This window comes from Schistocerca piceifrons, chromosome 11 (genome assembly GCF_021461385.2).
Source record: "Schistocerca piceifrons isolate TAMUIC-IGC-003096 chromosome 11, iqSchPice1.1, whole genome shotgun sequence".
In the NCBI taxonomy this organism is placed as follows: Eukaryota; Metazoa; Arthropoda; class Insecta; order Orthoptera; family Acrididae; genus Schistocerca; species Schistocerca piceifrons.
In genome coordinates this window covers 112,327,078-112,348,213 of record NC_060148.1, presented here as the reverse complement: position 1 = coordinate 112,348,213, position 21,136 = coordinate 112,327,078, and the positions used below count along the sequence as shown (strand labels likewise).

The window sequence follows — 21,136 nt, the reverse complement described above, 5'->3', positions numbered from 1 at the left end:
ACCTTTACATGGAGGGGTTCAAAAACAAATGTGTGTACCATGTGTAAGTGTAGTACAGCCATATTACAGTACAAATCATGTTCTGGGAGTGCAACAGGGTGATGGGGAGGTATGGGGAGTAGAAGCAAAGGAAAGATAGGTTGCCAGATTATGTTCATGCTCTTCCTTCCCTCACAGGTCTGCAAACTGAAGATAAAGGTGGTGATTCCCCATTCGATCTACCCCACTATGTCACAAGAAGCAACCAAACGGTGTCTCACAAAGTTATTACAACTTTCCACAACGTGCCAATGAAGAGCTCACTACCACAGTCTGCAGTCATGCCTGGAGGCCATTTATTTTCCACAGAATGCGTCAAGACTTAATGGAAAGCTGATATTGGTTACTAATGACATTAACACAAGAAACACATACAGACAGAGTCTCTGAAAATCTTTCCAGACTGTTCTACGCTGTTGGAGGGAAAACTGATTGTGTCATTCTTTATGGAGGTTGTAGCCTTCTTGTGGGAGGTGAAAATTCCTTCACCATGAGTGCTGCTTGCTTTTCAATTTAGACAGACTATACCTCCCCAGCATTTATTGTCCAGTTCGCCTGTGTGAGTAGACAAAATAACTTCACTGAGCTCATGTTTGTACAGTGGAGTTATTTTTGGATTGTTAAGGAAGTACCTTGTTGAAGTTGTTTGGTGAGGTATTATGTAAAAAAAATCTCAACAGAGGAGCTGTGAGTGTCCCCCACACTGAAGAGCCTGTCTGAACTGTAACACTCCATCAATATATATGTGATAATGTCAATTTCTTTGTCTTTTCTATGCCTTTCTGGAATATTTTTCATGGCATCAGGGATTTCAAAATGTACGTCTTCAGCTTTTGCTTACCAACATATGAAGAGACCCAGAGTCTTAAATTGCATTTCTCTACAACAAAGATTGGTAACCTGTTATAGAACGTAAGATATTTCACCATAAGACAAGCAATGCATTACAGCAGACTACTGTTCTAGATGCAATGTGGTCAGTCCCATTCCATCAGACATACTCACACCCATCTTGGAAGATATACTATGGATGTATGTTATGTAGGTCCACTCAGTGCAGCCCATTTCACAAGTGCATTAAGTTCCACTTACTCCTAAACATAAAAGATTTATGCATCCTATCACTAACACAATCAATAGTGAGAGACCTGCAGTACCTTTCTGATGATTTGTTGTTTCACCAAGTGACAGCAACATAGTCACACAGCTTTACAACATGCTTTCAATGGTAGACAGCAACCAGGTGACACATTTACCAATCCAGTCCCTTTCCCACCAACACTATCTCATCTACAAACTAAGTACTTCTCGGCTCTATTTCAGGCTTGTATTTTACACATTACCTCACATACATGCAGGGAGTATTGATTTAATAATCTAAAAATAACACCACCATATAGTGTTTTTTTCCACCATTTACGAACTACAGGGATTGATGGATGAGGGGATACAATACAGAAAAGATCCTATGTCCAAAATGAACGATTTCCATGCTAGAGACCATTTATTAAATCACATATTGCTACATAGAGTGTGTTCTAATATGTACCATATCATCGAGCCACAGTTACTGTATGCATGGTTTCCTAATAGAAAGTAATACTGTTTCTCATACATCTTGCCATAGGATCCTCTCCTAACATAGTAATTGGTAATGTGTCCCATTCACTTCTCTTATTGACTCACCTTGTAGTGGATGTGATACAGCATTGTACACAATCGTTCCATATTCGTATTGAGAGCTTGCAAACGTGATGTTTCCTTATGGAAAGGCGAATGACGATGGCTAGCAGGGTTGTATCAGGAGACCTATCCCCGCCAATAATAACCACACCATTCAATGTTGGCAACAGTGTTTCACTGTTTCTCTGAGACAGGGTTGTTTCAGGAAGCAGGAAATCATGGTGTACCCAAAATATGCAGACACCAGACTTAAAGGAAAATGTAATTAACGCTGTGGAAGGCAACTGCTGTGTTAGTTCCAGACAGTCGGCCTGCCAGTACAGTATTGCCCATATGACCATGTGGAACAGTCTCTATGACAATTGTTGCTACCATTAACTCTTAAGACAACAGGGCTTGCTTGCTAGTGACAGATTTTCCACATCAGGAGCAGTTTCGTTTCTACTCCCTTCACCAGACAAGCACAGTTTTAAGATTTGTCATCCATCCTATCCACAGATGAGGTCACCTTTATGCAGAGTGGTATTGTCAGCTTTCATAACAGTCATCTATGGGACAGTGAATCATCAGGATCAGTGAACAAAGGATTATGTGGCTGTATATGATGGTGCTCCAGCCCACTTCACTGTTCATGTCTGGACCCCTCTCAGTGGTCTCCACTGGTAGATGTATCTGTATTTGAAGAGAGGGGGGGGAGGAGGTCCAGTAGCATGACCTGCTCGTTCACCAGATCTCAACCCATTCGATTTCTGGTTATCTCAGAAGTACTGTATATGCAGAGCCCATTCCAGATGTGGAGACATTGGAGCAATGTATTCATCCTGGCTTTGCCACCGTTTAGTTGCAGCTTGACCAAACAGTTTGAGACAGAACATGTTACAGCACATACTCACATACAGGGAGTCACATGGAAACCATTTCAGTACTTATTGCAACTGTGGCAGCTTGGTACAGCAGAGTCTAGGTGGCAGTCTCTATATGATTAGATAAATGGTCTCTAGCAAGGAAACTATGCATTCTGGACATAAATTCATTAGACCTTCTTTGTTCTGCATCCTCTCATCAATCACTCCCTAGAGTTTGTACACGGTGGAAAAAATCACCATGTATAAATGCCAGCTGAGTGAAGTTATTTTGTCTACTTACGGAAGAGGACTGGACAGGGAATGCTGGGAGGTATAGACTGTATGTAAACTGAAAATCGAGCTACAGTTGTAGTGGGGGAAGTTGCTTTCCCTGGAAGAACATTTTAGTTACAGTACTGGATGACACACACAATTTCTCCCTCTAGCAGTGTAAAACAGTATAGACATTCATACAGATTTTGTCCATATGTTACTTGTATTACCATTATTAGTGAAGTGTTAATGCATGTTGTTGAAAAGAAACAAAACACCTTCACGCTTACCCTCCACCCTCCACCCTCCACCTTCCCCTGCCCATGCCATCGGCATATCTTCATACTGGGTCCCCAGTAATTCATTAACCAAACTGTGGAAGGGTCCATATTATTTTGTGAAATACCCTACTCTTAATTTTTGTAACAGTGCTGTTAAGAGAGTGGGAAATTTCCTGCTCATCATTTTGCAGGCTTATTAAGGAGTGAAGTGTATGAACGCAATCCTGCAACTTACTTTCCATTGTGCTTCTACTAAACACATCCCGCTCTTCACATACCCACACACCCCGGTACATAATTTATATGTTAATATTACTGTATTGCACATAAATGTGGTACAAACCTGTAATATTTGATTTTAACCCATTTCATTTAAAGTTACAAATTAACTTTATACCGTTAAAACTGCTTTTTTCCATCCTCTGCAATAGTATCAATATAAACCCATCCATGTGATAACAGCGTCACCTGGCAAAGGATGACTGTCACACATGCATGGTACATGTAGTATCAGTGAGCATCCTCTAGAATGGAGAAGGTGTGTGATCTGAGTTTGACTAAGGGCAGATTGTGATAGCCCAGAGGCTCAGCACGAGTATTTCGGAAAATGTATGACTTGTCAGGTGTTCGATGAGTGCTGCGACAAAACCAAGGTGAAACAACATCCAGACATTGTGGAGCTGGGTGGCGTCCCCTCGTGACAGATGTCAGATGTCATAAGCTAGGCAGACTGGTAAGAGGATGGGCAGCAAACTGTGGTAGAACTAACATCAGACTTTAATGCTGGTCAGAGAAAAGGGTGTCTGAACACACAGTGCACATAACACTGCTGATGGACCTCTGCAGCCTACGACTCTTGAACATGCCAATGTTAACATCACATCGTCAGCAACTACAACTGAAATGGGCAAGTGACCATTGGCACTGAACGTTGGCACAGTGGCAGTGTGTTACATGGTCTGATGAACCCCCTCATCATGCCAGTGGGAGGGCGCAGATCTATCGTCTTCCATGGGAACAATTCTTTGTCTTGAAATTCGTACTACAGCTAGAGACAAACTGGTGGCAGCTCCATTATGATCTGGGATCATTCATGTGGCCATCCATGGATCCAATGGAACTCAGGTAGGGCACAGTGATGGGAAAGGGCTATCATACACTAGTTGCAGACCACATATGCCACTTCATAAGTAACGTTTCGTGACAGCACTGACATTTTTCAACAAGACAATGCACCATGCCACAAGGCCAGGAGTGTGATGGAGTTGTATGGAGTGGTTAGAGGAACACAGTGGTGAGTCCCAGTTGATGTGCTGGCTGCTCCTCCCCCAACTCGCAAGATCTGAACCCAATCGAATAGTTGTGGGATGTGATTGAACATAGCTTCAGAGCTCATTGGTCACCCCCCCCCCCCAAAAAAAAAACTCCCTGAAAATACCTACAAAGGCCTCATCGCTTCCAGGCCACAATGCCTTGCTGCTGTTACCCATGCTGAAAGTGGACATACTGTCTATTAGTTAGGTGATCATAATGTTCTGTCTGATCACTGTATATCTTTGTGTTTTTAAGTAATAGTATCTAGCTTTGTAAAACAAGAAGAGCTAGTCATTACTGGCTAGATGGAGGTGGAATACAGAAAATAAAATAACTGAACCATCTGAAATGTGTTATTACATAAGACTGATCAAAATAATTGAACTGATATGACTGGGTGATTGGGAATGAGGTTCTCCATAGAATTACTAAAAAGGCACTTATGGAAAACACTGATGGGAAGGGACAGTGTAATAGGATGTGTATATTAAGACAACAGAGAATTACTTGTGTGATACTATACAGAGTTGTAGAGGGCAAAAACTATAGGGTAATGCACATTGGAATATACCAAACAAGTAGTTGAAGATGTTGGATACCATTGCTGCTATGAGATGATGAGACCGGCACAGGACCCCAAGCCATGACACCCCACATCAAACTAGTCAGAAGTGTCCTCCCCTCTCGTGGACAAAGAATACCAATTTTAATGTTATGTATGTCAAATAGGTACTGTAAATGGAGTGTAATTAATCTGTGCATTTTGTGTGGTGCATAGTGTATACACATGTAGTACAAAGGAGGCAGCTCAGAACTGGTAGGTAATGTGTTTTTTGAGAACTATATGCTATACATCCATCTGCACAGTATTTTGTAAGAACAGTGTGACATAATATTTATTCCAGTATTGGACAACATGACTGTGATGTCTAAATTACAGTTTTGAGCACCAACATATGCTTCCTGACACTTGTTGATACAAGCACTGCATTCACAAGCACCTGAACTACAAAACTGTTTTTGCAAATGTCAGATGTTTCTACAATATCACCTCTGTTGTGGGTTACTGGAAAAAGATAGTTGTATTGGTATCACTAATACTCCAACACACAATGTAAATTGCCTTTCACAGTTTAACTGTAGAAGCAATTGGAAGTCAGTAGGCAGCAATGTGAACTTTAAATCACATTTATGAGGGCATGTTGAAAAGTAATGGCTCCAAATTTATGTGAAAACTCGTACAGATTTTTGAATAAAACTTTATAAACATTCTACACCTTTATTCTTCATCTCTACATGTTTGTGTTGCAACAAAGCCACATTGGCAATGAAAACATTTCTCCCAGTGAGTGATCGGTTCATTGATACTGTCGCTGCAGGCTGTTCAACTTCGTTGATGGAGCCACAGTCTCACCTCTACTTGCACAACTTTATCACTATAAGACTTAATTCTTCAAAGATGTCTGTAAGTGTTGGCCTATGCAGCTGTCCACTTTGAGCTGAGGTTAGGAGTTCCGTTTGCTTCATTATGAGGATGAACAACTGAATGTTTTGACATTACGGACGTTGATATAGTGAAAACATTGCACTGGTTTCGTTCTTCTGTTGATTCAATTGAAGGCTCATTTTGTGCAGTTACAAACTTGATTAGAGCACACTCTTTTGCATGCAATAACATAGTTCCATTACACACTGCAATGTTACACACTACAATTAGAAGCTGCATAATAGTAATGAGGCAACTTGTCAGTGAAATGGGAATTCGACCACGTAATATGCATGATAAGTAATACCTAAATTGATACTGAGAACAGAATAAAAAAATTCGGCAGCATTACTTTTCAATGAGCCTCCATATTACGAGGCAATGGGAGAAGTGCAAGGAATTTGACTAACACATTTCTTCAGTGTTAATAGATTTTTCCATCACAGGACAATGGTCACACAGAGGTTACACAACAATGTGAGGGAGTGTTGAAATCCAAAAATGTTTGTGGGTGTAGTGAAGAGATGGACAGGGACAAGAGCAAAGGTACAAATATTAGAGAGAAGATGCCCTGTACATTTAAAATGCGTACTGATTTGGGACAAGATTCTACTTGTCACCATGAATGCTCAACATAATATTTGACGGATTAATGGAAATAGCAAGGATCCCAACTTGATAGGGCACATGAAATAACAGTGAGATTTGTAGTCCAAAACGCTAAGAAGCCAGATGTGTTGACTCTTCCCTCAGGAGTGGTGCAAAGTGACCCAGTGCATACTGGGAATTTGATTTACAACCCTAGAGAAGTTTTGATGTGTGGGCACAAACTTACAGCTGGATATTAAATGAGGCAGCATTAGTACATTCAAAAATCTGAAACTATGAAAATGATTGTTACTTAATGTAGTGTGTCCAGCAATACTAAAATTTAGGCTTATATTAGTTACAGCCCCAGGGTTGGTTTATAAACAGAGTTCTTAAGTATTGTAAACACAACTGAGAGAAAATCTCTATCATCTTTGGTCCATTCTGAGACTCTGATGTCTGGACAGAAAGAAAAAACAGTGTTGGAAATGACATTGTTGGAACAGTGTCATATGCCAGAAAATATTCAAACCAGAGCTGTGAGCATGAGAATGTGTTAACATTACAAATGCAAACAGGATGAAATAGACAGGGGATTTAATTAAATATTAAGGAAAAGTCGTTCAGTGGATGCAGGAAACAACACTGTAACTGCAGGCAAACGATAGTGAGTAGAAGAGGAAATGTGCTGACTGCCTTAGTTCAGTAGTTCTGCTGTGAGATGTCAGTTGGTCTGCTTGTGACCCACAGAAGTATGTGTTACAATGGCAAAATCAGCAGACTGACTTACATTGTGGATCTTCGGTATTATATGGAATACAAAGTTTTTTTTTTTTTCAAATGTTTTCTGCTCCAAAACTCTGTATTGGTTCTTTTGTTGCAAACATCTGCATTTCTCTTATGCATGACGTCAACGAAAATTCGCGTTTATGTTCAGTTTCTGCAACAGACAATGAAAGTTTTACAGGAACTCTACTGGCAAGCAAATTGTAACTTGTCCAAGCAGAATTAGTCTTACTGATGAGTGACGATTGCAACTCAGAGACCTAGAGATACCGAAATGATGCTGCTGTTGGGAGAGAGATGCAACCTCTTTTCCATAAGTATTTAGGTATTTCTAAGGTACTATTGGTGGTTACTCTTAGTGGCCAGTGTGTTCTTTCAGAACCAAAGCTTTTACTATATTGGCTAGAACGCTTCCCCATTTCATCAACTTTTTGTGAGCCTGTGCGTTTTGTACAAAGCATCACCAAGAGAATAAAAGTGTGTCGACTAAGTTGTTCATCTATCTAATAAATAACCCCGTTGATTCTGGAGAACTATCTTGTCGATAATTGAAGTTGATGATGCCATTGTTAAAACGTACATCAGTTTTATCACATCAACCATTTGTTACTCAATTCATGACGTGGATAGTGTACCAAAATTCCCGTATTCTTCTGGTCGTGTCAACTGCATTTGATATTGAGCAAGGAACTTTATTTTTTATGTCAGTAATTCCTAGACACTGCTGGACCACTTCATTCAGTCTGTACTGTACCATAAGAAGTGCATGTAACAAGTGTCATTCTGGCTTGATCTAGCTGGATAATTACTTGAATCAATATATTCTAGACATCACTAGGAGTGACAGTGTGATTCGGGTACACTAAAATAGGGTGAATACAGTTACACATCAGAGTAACAGATATGAACACTAGAGCAATGATAGGCAAAGTTATTACTACAATCGTCCGAAGTATATACCCATAAAGTGACGAAACAAATTTTCAGCAAAGTGTTACTGAAATGTAAATTTCCTTGTGCTTTACTTCATAAAAAATCAGCGTATCTTGTTTTTATTCGTTCTTTCCGAAAATAGTTCTTAATTGTTCTACAGCCTCTTTGTTAATTTCACATGAGCATTTGAAATCATTTAATTTTGGAGATGTTTCAGAAGGTTGTTGCAACAATGTGTGCTGCAATGTCTATATTCTTTGAGCTGCTAATGTTTAAGAACCCGGTATCCAGAATGAATTAATTGTCACATCACATAATGCATTCTTTTTTTTAAATTGGCATTTCTTTAACATAGTGGCAAATATGATTTTCTGTTTTCACTGAGTTTACAATGATCTAGGACATTTGACTGAGCCATTTTATGGTTTTCATCTAAGACTTGCTTTTGGAAGAGATTTATTTCGGCATTTTCTGTCCTTAATTTATACTTAATTTATCGGACAGTTTCCAGTTCCTGGTACATCATCATTTTAATGTGATTACTACTCCGTTCAGTACTGATATGCTCCCTATATTTTCCTCAGCAGAAGCAGCACTGGCAGATATCGAAACTGCAGCTTGTTTACTATCTTCTTTCCACAGATTCCCTTTAGCAAGTGCTTGACGGACAATTTTCTTTTGTGTAATATTTTCGACAGATATTTCAGTAAACTGGGAAATACACGAGGAACCGTTCAGCCGCTCTCGTTTTAAAAGACCACCCTTGGCTTACAGTTTCAACTTGTTTACTGATGATAGAGATTTGTTGTTCCTCACAAAAATAACAGACAAAACAACTCTTGAGTCAGAATGTCTTTCTGGGGAATTGCTGTCAACCATTTTGAAATTATACTTCAGTTTTTGGAGACCTACAAAATATTTACCCTTAGTTTCTCTTCAGCCATATCGGTTCACTGGATCGAAAAACGTGGACATGTTTTGTTCGTTTTCTTTTATAATTACCAGTAACTACAACTCTCAGCACCTGTTTATAACCACAGCCTTCAACTCTTAACCATTCACTCACAAGTCCTAAACAAACTCTCAGAATAAATTGGGGCAGAAGCAACAAACGCCATCCGATTACATGTCAACTTGAGTTTCAAGTGACAGTGCTACTCGTAGTTATTGCGTATATGAAGATGGTACCTGTTGTTTCGGACATTTACAGAACAACAGATACCATCTTCAAGGCTCACTGGCCATTTGACCGTCTTCTTCTATGCGGATGCACAAACAGTGCCTGAACTCTTACGGGAATCGGCAAAAAGCTGCGAGTAATGAGTGTAATGGGCAGGGGCACTATGAGTATAGTGCAGGACAATAGGTTGGGAATGTGGGTCTCACGGTAGGCGTGCCAGAGATAAGTAGATAAGTCCCTGCAGTTGCACAATACTCCGTGTCCTCAGTGGCTCAGATGAATAGAGCATCTGCCATGTATGCAGGGGATCCCAGGTTCGAGTCCCAGTTGGGGCACTTATTTTCAACTGTCGCCATTGATTTATATCAATGCCTGTATGCAGCTAGGGGTATTCATTTCATTGTAGTTCTCAGGCTCGCCACCTTTCCTGTCCAACTACGTTAATGCACAGGGAGTAAGCACACTCTCTCTTCTTCTTGCTATGGGCAAAGTGCGAGGTTCCCAAATGAAGGACAAGGGTCAGTAAGCACCATGAAGTACGCTATGTACTGACTATGTGTAAAATTAGTGCAATATAGCACAGTGTGAAATTATGGTGATACATGTTGCAGAATAACAGCTATATTCATAAAAAAAAAAGAAATATTGGGAGCCATGTCATAAGTACAGAAGGATACAAGTAGTTTTAACTGAGACTTTTTCTCTCTTTCAGTGTCTTGAAGATAATTCGGTAATCTCTCGGCCAAATCATTTTATCAAGGAGGATCCTGAACTAAATTTGGAGGTGGGTGGAACTGAGAATACTGTAAGCACTCCCATCTCTGATTTATTGCATGTAGAGTGATAAAAATGTATTTGTGTAATTGATGTAAGAAATGCATTACTGTGGGACAGGCACAGATTGTGAGTTTTCTTGACCTAAGTGCAATTAATAACTTTACAGTACTCTTGTGATATTCCACTTGATGTGGATTAGCAACTGTTATTTGCTTATTGTTCTGGATAGAATCCAAACGGAATTTCTAACAATATGTTTAACCATACTTTCTGTGACCCTTCTGGATGTTAAACAGTTCGTATAAGTTTAAACCATGAGAGTGTAGATCATTTGAAAAATATTCCTCCTTCTAGTAACTTACGATTAACGGATTGCAGAATACATTGGACATAGTTTATCTTGTCAGTGAATCATTGATATTTGTCAGTTTGAACTAAAAATTTTCAAAGTTGCCAAAGGTACAAAGTGTGCTACTATTTTTATGTGACAGATCACCCTTGATACAGTGATCTCAAAATAGATACAGTATGGCTACCTCAGTGGTATATGTTGAATTACTCACAGATTTCTCTGTCACAAAAAAACTCTTGGACGTATGCAGATAAATCCATGTATTACCTCATCATAGAAGTCATAGCAGATCCAAATAAATTATCTTCTTGGCACAACTTACAGCTTTGATAAGGTCTACTTGTATGAAGCATAAAACTTAATCCAGTAAAATAAAATGTTGTATTAATTTTGTCCACATTGCATAAGAGAAAGTGGATGGTTAGATTCATAAACTTCTCACAGGAATAAAACCTAAGCAACATTTGGGAATATAAGGTAGAGAACTGAAAATGTATGCATAGTGCTTAGAGCCATTTGAACCATCTAAACTGAGAAACGTAAATCCGAAGACAAACTATGCAAGACACTGTATGGTACATGGCGGTGGGTATGTTCCACCACTATTAGTCATTTCCTTTTCTTTTTTGCTTGCAAGCAGAGTGAGGGAAAAGCAACTGTCTGTTGCCTCCATAAAAGCCCTAATTTCTCGTCTTCTTTTGTTGTCTGTAAATGACCCTCATGCACATTGATGCCTGTTGATTGTGCAAGCATACCACTCAAGGAAAAGTGCTAGGGACAGTGGATTTGGTATACAGGATGTTACAAAAAGGTACGGCCAAACTTTCAGGAAACATTCCTCACGCACAAATAAAGAATAGATGTTACGTGGACATGTGTCCGGAAACGCTTAATTTCCATGTTAGAGCTCATTTTAGTTTCGTTACGGGAGAACCAGTTGTTTCCATACCATGTACAACGTGTGCATGCACTATCAGCAGCTGGTTGGCCTCCACGGGTACACTTCTCCGAATGGTTCATCCAACAATGTGTCAGTCCTCATTCCAGTGCAAATGTTCTCTTTACAGATGAGGCTTCATTCCAACGCGATCAAATTGTAAATTTTCACAATCAACATGTGTGGGCTGACGAGAATCCGCACGCAATTGTGCAATCACGTCATCAACACAGATTTTCTGTGAACGTTTGGGCAGGCATTGTTGGTGATGTCTTGATTGGGCCCCATGTTCTTCCACCTACGCTCAATGCAGCACGTTATCATGATTTCATAAGGGATACTCTACCTGTGCTGCTAGAACATGTGCCTTTACAAGTACGACACATGTGGTTCATGCACGATGGAGCTCCTACACATTTCTGTCAAAGTGTTCGTACGCTTCTCAACAACAGATTTGGTGACTGATGGATTGGTAGAGGTGGACCAATTCCATGGCCTCCATACTCTCCTGACCTCAACCCTCTTGACTTTCATTTATGGGGGCATTTGGAAGCTCTTGTCTACGCAATCCCAGTACCAAGTGTAGATACTCTTCATGCTCGTATTGTGGATGGCTGTGATACAATACGCCATTCTCCAGGGCTACATCAGCGCATCAGGGAGGGTGGATACATGTATCCTCGCTAACGGAGGACATTTTGAACATTTCCTGTAACAGAGTGTTTGAAGTCACGCTGGTATGTTCTGTTGCTGTGTGTTTCCATTCCATGATTAATGTGATTTGAAGAGAAGTAATAAAATGAGCTGTAACATGGAAAGTAAGTGTTTCCGGACACATGTCCACATAACATATTTTCTTTCTCTGTGTGTGAGGAATGTTTCCTGAAAGTTTGGCTGTACCTTTTTGTAACACCCAGTATAAAAGAGTGTGAACCTGGCATAACTGGTTCCTGCATCACATTTTCTCTTCCCAAATTAAGCATTTGTTTGTTAGGCTTCATTCCGTTGTATATGCATGGTGTAACAACAATTTTCTATGGGGCACAGGCATAGTAGTTTTTGCATATGGTATTCACTTTGGATAATGTGTTCAATATTGAAATCAGTTCATTTAGCAGAAGTTTTCCTTTACTGTCACTGCTCTGATATCTTCCCATATTACATCAGTTCACAATAAGAAGTAGATCAACACCTTGGACTATTAACTTAGTTGTTGGCATTGTGCTTCATAAAATTTTCCATTAGTAAATGTGCCTCTGCATCATTTCCAAGTTGCTGCCTTCATGCTATTGTGTGGAAAATCAATCTGGAATGCATAAATTTTAGTTCCATTTTGTCCACTATCTTTACAATCCACAGCGTACCAGAAGAAAGTATTAGTCTATGTTTACAAGTTCATGATCCATGACCCTATACTGCCCAACAGCAACCTTACACAATTGATTTCCTCCCATTGTTATGACAAAACTCACTATTTATTGGTACACACCTAAACTCTGTCTTCTGGAATATTACCATCACTAAATCCTATTAAACGTTTTCTATTTCAGTATACACAAACAGGTGATTTCAAAATTAACAAAAGACATTAGATGAAAAAACAGTATACATAGAAAAATAAAACTCATTATGTCTCTGACAGTTATGGAGGATACACAATGTGTGATGCATTATATTATAGGCAAATATTAATATGCAAATTAGACTAACAAAGTTTTATTATGGTTCCTTACAATACACGCTGATCAACAGTTACATCAGCAGTGAGCCTCAAATGCCAGTTCCATAAATTTTCTCAACATTGATTCTCAGAAAGAACATCATCTTCCCTCCAAGGATTCCTGTCTGAGTTGCTGAACCATATCCATAACATTTGTGTGCTAATGAAAGCTAACAGTAGCAAATCTAAAAGCATGCCACTGAATTGCTTCAGTTTCTGACTGGTGGGATGTCACATTGTCAAGCATGCATATGTTCCAACAAAAAAATTTTGGAAAACAGGAGTTCAAAAGAGAATATATAAAAATCGTGATATAAAGCTGGGAAAATGAGGTCGAAATCACTACCACATAATTTAAACCTGCGAAGAAGCTACAAAAATGGAATTTTCTGAACTCTGCTCTGTGTGTGTTTCAGATAGACTCTGATGTTATAGCCAATAAGGATAAAAAAATACGCAGTGTAAGAACAAGAAAGGAATTTTTTAGTCATTTCAACGTCTCCTGCATATAAAGATTAGATTTCAACCTGTCGGAAAAGAAACACATATGAATAAATCAGTCATCTTTAATCTATTAACACTCGTATTATGAGTCAGAAATTTTTCAACAAATTATTCATTGATATACCATAAGTTGTAAGAAACTTGCAGACATACTGAAAACCATTATGAGATTATGCTAACCACAGAAGAGGAGAAAACACAGGTAGTGGAACATTGTCTATGATCACGGTCTAGTAGATGTGAGGGAACAAGCATTGAAAATTTTAAATAGTAACAAACCCTAGAAAATGGCAGGAATTCTTGAAAGTATAGGAAATAATGTTCAAGGCTATATAAAAGAATGTAAACTGGTCACTTGAAACCAACATAAAAATAACAATTTTAGTCTAGGACTTCCACTCAGTTCTTGACTGTGTGCCTCTGAAAGAACAACTAGATTTTGGAGGCGAAACAATTCAGATTAAAAATCATCTGTTGAGGAACTGAAGGAAATCAGTACTTTGGAAAATGACAAGTCATCAGCGGAAACAGAAACTCATAGCAGAAGTATGAAGATATGGATACTGAGCAACTGACAGAATTATGTTAAACATTTGTAAAATTGAAAAAATTACTGAAGAGTGGAAATGTGCATTAATTGTTCCTCTTCATAAAAATGACATAAAACCAGTCTGAATAATTGCAGAGAATTTCACTGCATCCTGTTATGTCCAAAATTCTTCAAAAAGTCCTGTGAAGTCAACTTGATGAACATGTAGGCCCATTAATAGTCGAGTATAAGGCACGATTTTGCAAAGGGTAATCGTGTAGAGAACAGATATGGGAACCAAAGTCAATTTTGCAAAGATGGTGATGTGTAAATACTGTGACAACTTATGACAAGTGTCAGAAAGGCTTATGATTTGATAGAAGAAAATCTTGATTCAGTACTTCAAATGAATTCAAAATTGACAGGAAAACAGTGGCAGCTATCCAACAGACATTAATGGGTACAACCTCAAACGTTAAATTGATTGGAGAAATTTCAGAAGCATTTGAAATGCACAACAGTGTGCAGCCAGAGATCCACAATCCCCTCCAATTTAAAATAATTCTGAAAAAAGTTATGAAAACATAGGGAAGGAGATGAGGGAATCCAAATTGAAATTAAAAAAGAGCAGAGAACCAACATGAGTTGTATGGCTCTTATAGATACTCACAGTTCTAAGAAACTAGAAAATCCAAACTTGCCCTGGAGAAGCTTCATAAAATGTCACAGAAAACTGGTCTACAAATCATCTGTGAGGGAACTCAGTAATTGACAGGAAGCCTGCAGATAATCTCTCCGCTATAACTTGGTATGAGGAAGTGTCACAAGATATATACATTAAATATCCAGGAGAGATAATCCAATCAGCATTTATTTATTTATGCTAGTCTGACGAGGGCCATCAGGTTCTCTTCTGCATTGGACCAGGGTTTCACACATACATCATAGTTACCTAAGAAACAACAGTTTTAATATAACAAATAGTATTAAAATGGTTTGAGTGTCCTAAGTGGCAATGTGAGTAAGTAATACTATGAACTAATAAAGTTAATAATGACATTACTAGTAGAATTACAACTGCTGCCACAAATGGTGGTGGTGGTAACAGTAGTAATGACAACAATAATAGTGGCAGGTATAAAAAGGATTTATAAATGTACAAGATAGTTTTCAGATATAGTGAGTCCCGTGGAAAGGAAATTGAAAAAGCCTCACCAGCTAAGAATTCTGGGAAAAGAGGAAGATTTGGGTGGAGCATCATTATATGCTCACATGTCAGTTCAAAGAGCAATTTAAAAGCAGCCAAACGTGGCTACTTCAGGACGTTTGTAGAGCACACACATGGGTGACTTTCTGTTAATGGATGTAATCTACATGAACATATTCCTCTTGTTTATCTTCATGATTGTTGGATGTGTGTAGCACATTATGTGATAAATCAAGAGTATGTGTATGCCGCTAGTCCACCCAGTTGTCAGTTACACCTGTTGTATCTTGAAAAGATGTAGTCTTCTCAATTTACGGAACTTGTGGACATACTTGGTTTGAGCCACATCTCTGATAGAAGTATCTGATGTATGTCCATGCCTTGAAATATGTGACACTTTGTTATGATAAGGTGGCAGAGATTGAACATTTGCGAGTGCAGTGTGATGTTCAGTGCATTTGGCTACAAGGCTCATGAAGATGCTAGATAGTAGCGATTTTAGGCTGGTGAGGTTAGGAGAACAAAGAATACCAAAGTACATTGTGGTAGGGGAGCAAGGTTCCTTGACGTGAAAGTGGGAGATATCTCCAGGAGGAGGGAGGTTTTGCGGCCAAGGCCAGCAGGCTTTGCACTGGTCAGTGAATGGTCAGCTGAAGACAGGAGGAGAAAGTTCCTTAACAGAGCTAGAACAGTCTCTGCACAATAATATCGAAAGCAAGATAAATGGAATGAAAGCAGTCTGTCTTGCTATTGGTGCTTATGATGAGTAACCACAGTAATATGATGATAAATTATTAAAGTAGAAATAAGACTGTAATTTTTATCATCTGAATCAGAGCCTTGTGAACATAGAATAGTAATAGTGAATTAATGAATAGTATTGGTCTTGGAGGTATGAGAATTGAGCAGAACATTAGTACTAAAAGTAATCATAGACAAACAGAGAATAATAAGAGGGGAAACTGTTTTAAGTATAATATTAGTAAAACAAATTGTTTCTTTGCAAAATAGACATGAAAGTAAACACACAAAATTAGAGGCAACAAGAGTTGAAATTTTTTTTAGCTTCAAACGTCCTGTCTGCATTGCAGACTGATCATTGCTATTTTAGGTCTTCACCATCATCCTGCCATCATTTGTCCACAAGTTTTGCAGCTGAAATCTTGAGATCACACTGTTCAAAATCTTCAGTCTTTCAAAAGTGAGATCCTCCCTTATTGTCAAACGTAACTTCAGGAGTTTCTTGCTCAAAAGCTTGTCAACTGATGTGGAATTGTCGTAACAAAAAATCTATTTTAGTCAATGTAAAACTACTGCTGGAATAACTCTTTACTGTAGAAAATACTGTGATTCATGGTCAAACAAAAATGACTGACTGAGAAGCAGGAAAGAAAAATTCTCAGGAAAATATTTGTACCAGTTTTCTGTGAACGAATTTGGATAAAGAGGCCCTTTAGAGAGATCTGGAGATAGACAGAAACAATAAGACACCTACAGATAAAAAGGGATAAAATGCTGTGGACACATCACAGGATGACTGACTACAGGCTCACAAGGCAGATCTTCGAGGTAGCAAGCACTAGCAAAAACAGTTCAAAATGGATCATAGGTACAGAAGAAGTTGGACTCTCACGAGATAACATAATAAATCGAAAAATAGTCTAGAAAGACCATGAAACATACTTAAACAGCGACACATGGAAAACAGAAATGGATATAAATATTTGGAAGACCACAGAGGACATACACTATGTGATCAAAAGTATCCGGGCACCTGGCTGAAAAAGGCTTGAAAGTTCGTGGCGCCCTCCACCCGTAATGCTGGAATTGAATATGGTATTGGCCCACCCTTATCCTTGGTGACAGCTTCCACTCTTGCAGACATATGTTCCATCAGGTGCCGGAATGTTTCTTGGGGAATGGCAACCCATTCTTAACAGGTGTTTGCACTGAGGAGAGGAATCGATGTCGGTTGGTGATGCCTGGTATGAAGTCAGCATTCCAAAACATACCAAAGGTATTCTAAAGGATTCACGTCATGTCTCTATGCAGGCCAGTCCATTACAGGTTTGTTATAGTCGTGTAGCCACTCCGCCACAGGCCATGCAATATGAACACGTGTGTCCGATCATGTTGAAAGCTGCAATTGCCATCCCCAAATTGCTCTTAAACAGTGGGAAGCAAGAAGGTACTTAAAACATCAATGTAGGCCTGTGCTGTGATTGCGCCATGCAAAACAAGGGATGCAAGCCCCCTCCATGAAAAACATTATGACACCATAACACCAGAACCACCTCCGAATTTTACTGTTGGCACTACACACACTGGCAGATGATGTTCACCAGGTATTTGCCATATACACACACACACACACACACCCATCAGGTCACCACATTGTGTACCTTGATTCTTCACTCCACACAACGATTTTGCACTGTTCAATTGTCCAATGTTTTCGCTCCTTACATCAAGCGAGGCGTCATTTGGAATTTACCGGCGTAATGTGTGGCTTATGAGCAGGTGCTCGACGGTGAAGTATAGGTTTTCACACCTCCCACCTAACAGTCGTAATACCTGCAGTGAATAATTATGAAGTCTGGAATTCCTGTGTGATGGTCTGTATAGATGTCTGCCTGTTATACATTGCGAACCTCTTCAAGTGTGAGCAGTTTCTGTTAGTCAACAAACGAGGTAGCCCTGTACGCTTCTGTGCTGTATGTGTCCCTTCACGTTTCCATTTCACTATCACATCAGAAACAGTGGACCTAGGTACGTTTAGGAGTGTGGAAATCTGGCATAGAGACATACAACACAAGTGATACCCTATCACCTGACCAAATTCGAAGCGCATGGGTTCCGCGGAGTGCCCCATTCTAATCTCCCATGCTGTCTAATGACTACTGAGTTTGCTGATATGAAGTACCTGGCAGTAGGTAGCAGCACAATGCACCTAACATGAAAAACCTATGTTTTTGGGGGTGTTTGGATACTTTTGATCATTTTTGTGTATGTAAAGAAATCGGGAAGGATATAGGAGTAAGAAGAAAATTTTAAATTTAGACACTGTGGTGTCACCGCCAGACACCACACTTGCTAGGTGGTAGCTTAAATCGGCCGCAGTCCATTTAGTACATGTCGGACCCGCGTGTCGCCACTGTGTGATCGCAGACCGAGCGCCACCACAAGGCAGGTCTGGAGATATGATATAGCACTCGCCCCAGTTGTACGACGACTTTGCTAGCGACTACACTGACGAAGCCTTCTCTCATTTGCTGAGAGACAGTTAGAATAGCCTTCAGCTAAGTCCATGGCTACGACCTAGCAAGGCGCCATTAGCCTTACATAGTTTGATAGTTATCGTATGAAATGTCTCATCAAGAATGCTGTAATTCACATCAAAGAATAAAAGATAAGTATTCGAGGAGCTGCATACTCTTCTTATGAGTATTCACTACTTACCCTGTTCCAGAATTCACGCCCGTCTGCGTTAGATAGCGTGCATTTAGGCCTCCTATATCTACAAGGTGTTGGCACATTTACCAACACATCAGACACTATCTCTTATAAGTTAATGTATGGGATGATGACAATGCAATCTGGAAACATCTCCCATAATTATCAGTGTGAGGAGATTAGAGGTATCTGACTGTCAGTACCCTTATCTTTGTTATTACTAATTTTCAGTGCAGTTGTTATTTTTGAAAAAACTGATTTTGTTACCTTAATTCAACTTGCTTTCAGAGATGACTCAGTCTTTGCTGTTAATGTGAAATAGTTTGTTTCATCTGACATGTTTCTCATTAGGTGATCATCTCTGGGTTTGATGACTGAATCTTTAGATTATCCTTGATCTTAATGGTCTTCTGCTAGACTCGAGTAACACTTATTTTACTGCTATTGTAGTTGTCCACATGCTCATTGATCCTTCATATGTATTCATTGTATGTATGAAAGCACATTCAAACATTTGAAGAGGAAACTGTCCTCATGTTAACCATGTTGTTTATTTCCTATTTATGATAATACACGAATCTTTGTCATTTATATGCCTATAAAATAACAGCACTTAATGTAATAATTCGTATAACTTTCATGTCATGCTGTACTCCATAATTTCCTCTGTGGATGAAACTGATGTGACATTTAACGACTTTGATGTTCCATGCAGTGAGCTATCTCGAGAGTATGGCATAATATTCAATGCTACAGATGTGAAAGAAATACGTTCAATAGCAGTTCAGATAGAACTTTTTTTCAGTTCAGTTCTTCGTTTTACCTGTTTCATCAATAAAAATTGGACGATTTTTTACATTTTTCTCTGGTACTTCACCTTACTGTATGTGCATGGCAGGTGAATGATGTTTCACGCTTTTAATTTTGAAGTATCAAGTAGGAAATTTGTTTTCAAATAAATCTGTGTCTTTATAATTATTTACAAAGCTAAAAGCAAAGTGCTGAAATGAAGTGTTAATTTTTACTTATAATTTTCTTCAATAACTGCTACAGTTGTGTTGTGTCTCTTTGACAATAATATTTCCAACTATTGTTTGGAACAATCAGATGTTAGTGGGTGCTAATACAATTTTATTTATTTGCCGTTTCATCAATTTTAAATCACCAGTAATTCTTTGTATTGTTTCAGGTGGCAGCCTCAATAAGAAATGCATCTGATAGTTTAAGGTACGTTTTCTATTATTCACTGCAGAATATTTTGAGCAGTATAAAGTTTTAGTTACTCCATGTGAAAGAAAAATAATAACCCCTAGGGACCAAAATACCAGAAGTTATTTTTTAAAAGTTCTGTTTTTGGAGTTCTATTATTTTCTATGTATTAACCATTTGCAGTATATACGTACAGTATATACAGACTACAGCGATGTTGTGCATATTATCAGAGAAAACACTACTATATCCACTATTCTATTATTGCAGAAGATTAAAAAGGAGCTTTACGATATTACAACGTACATTAGTCCCATTTATAACATTGGTTTGCAATAACAGCACAAACAGCAAAAATGGACTCTAAAGCCCTTACATTAAATACTGTACTGTAACCTGAAAAATTATACACTCAAATAATGTTCTAAATCTAGTATATTGTACTGTCACAGAGAGGAACAAAAATGCCTGAAAAATTGCACTTGCAGATAATATTCTAATGGCAAACATTCAACACATTGTGGTGCCACAGAAAGAAACAAAAATGCTTCCTAACTAGATGGCCAGCTGTAAGAACGTCTGTAAAACTAATGATATGTTCAGATGTTGCAGCAAAACTTTCTAAAGTGTCCAAGGCATTTAACACTTCATGGTGGGTAGGCAAAATGGTCTTGTCCTCCTCACATTCTTCTGATGCGTTTTGCACCTCAGACAGAAATGTTTGTACACCAGGTTCAGGATTTTAAATGTCTTGCAAAATTTTCCATTGTCAGGTGACGTGATATTGTTGTCACCATCTAACTTGCCAACATAATGTGTCCAGGCATTGCTAAAACAGTTCTGTAAGTGTCATGAGGAAACTGATGGAACTGATCCCCAGCTTGCATTGCATCCAATGCTTCCATCTCGTTTTCAGCAATAAGGATAGCACAAATGGCTTGTGATACAATGTCTTCATAGCAGCAGTAATGCCTTGACTCAAAGGCAGGAGGCAACTTAAAATATTTGGTAGTAAAAAGTGAACATTTACTTTAGTTAAT

The 21,136-nt window shown here is 38.8% G+C and overlaps 1 protein-coding gene across 10 annotated transcripts in view; it reads left to right on the top strand.

The window, feature by feature from the left end:
- Window positions 1-21,136, top strand: part of LOC124720379 (zinc finger protein ZFP2-like) — a 179,044-nt gene that overhangs the window by 74,094 nt on the left and 83,814 nt on the right. For 7 of the 10 annotated variants that reach the window (XM_047245711.1, XM_047245707.1, XM_047245713.1 and 4 more), the window contains 2 exons: window positions 10,121-10,213; window positions 20,077-20,114. In XM_047245711.1, the coding sequence (XP_047101667.1) occupies window positions 10,121-10,213; window positions 20,077-20,114 (131 nt within the window). Of the gene's footprint in view, window positions 1-10,120; window positions 10,214-20,076; window positions 20,115-21,136 lie in introns of those variants that run through there. The other 3 variants (XM_047245714.1, XM_047245706.1, XM_047245716.1) reach the window with 2 other exon arrangements.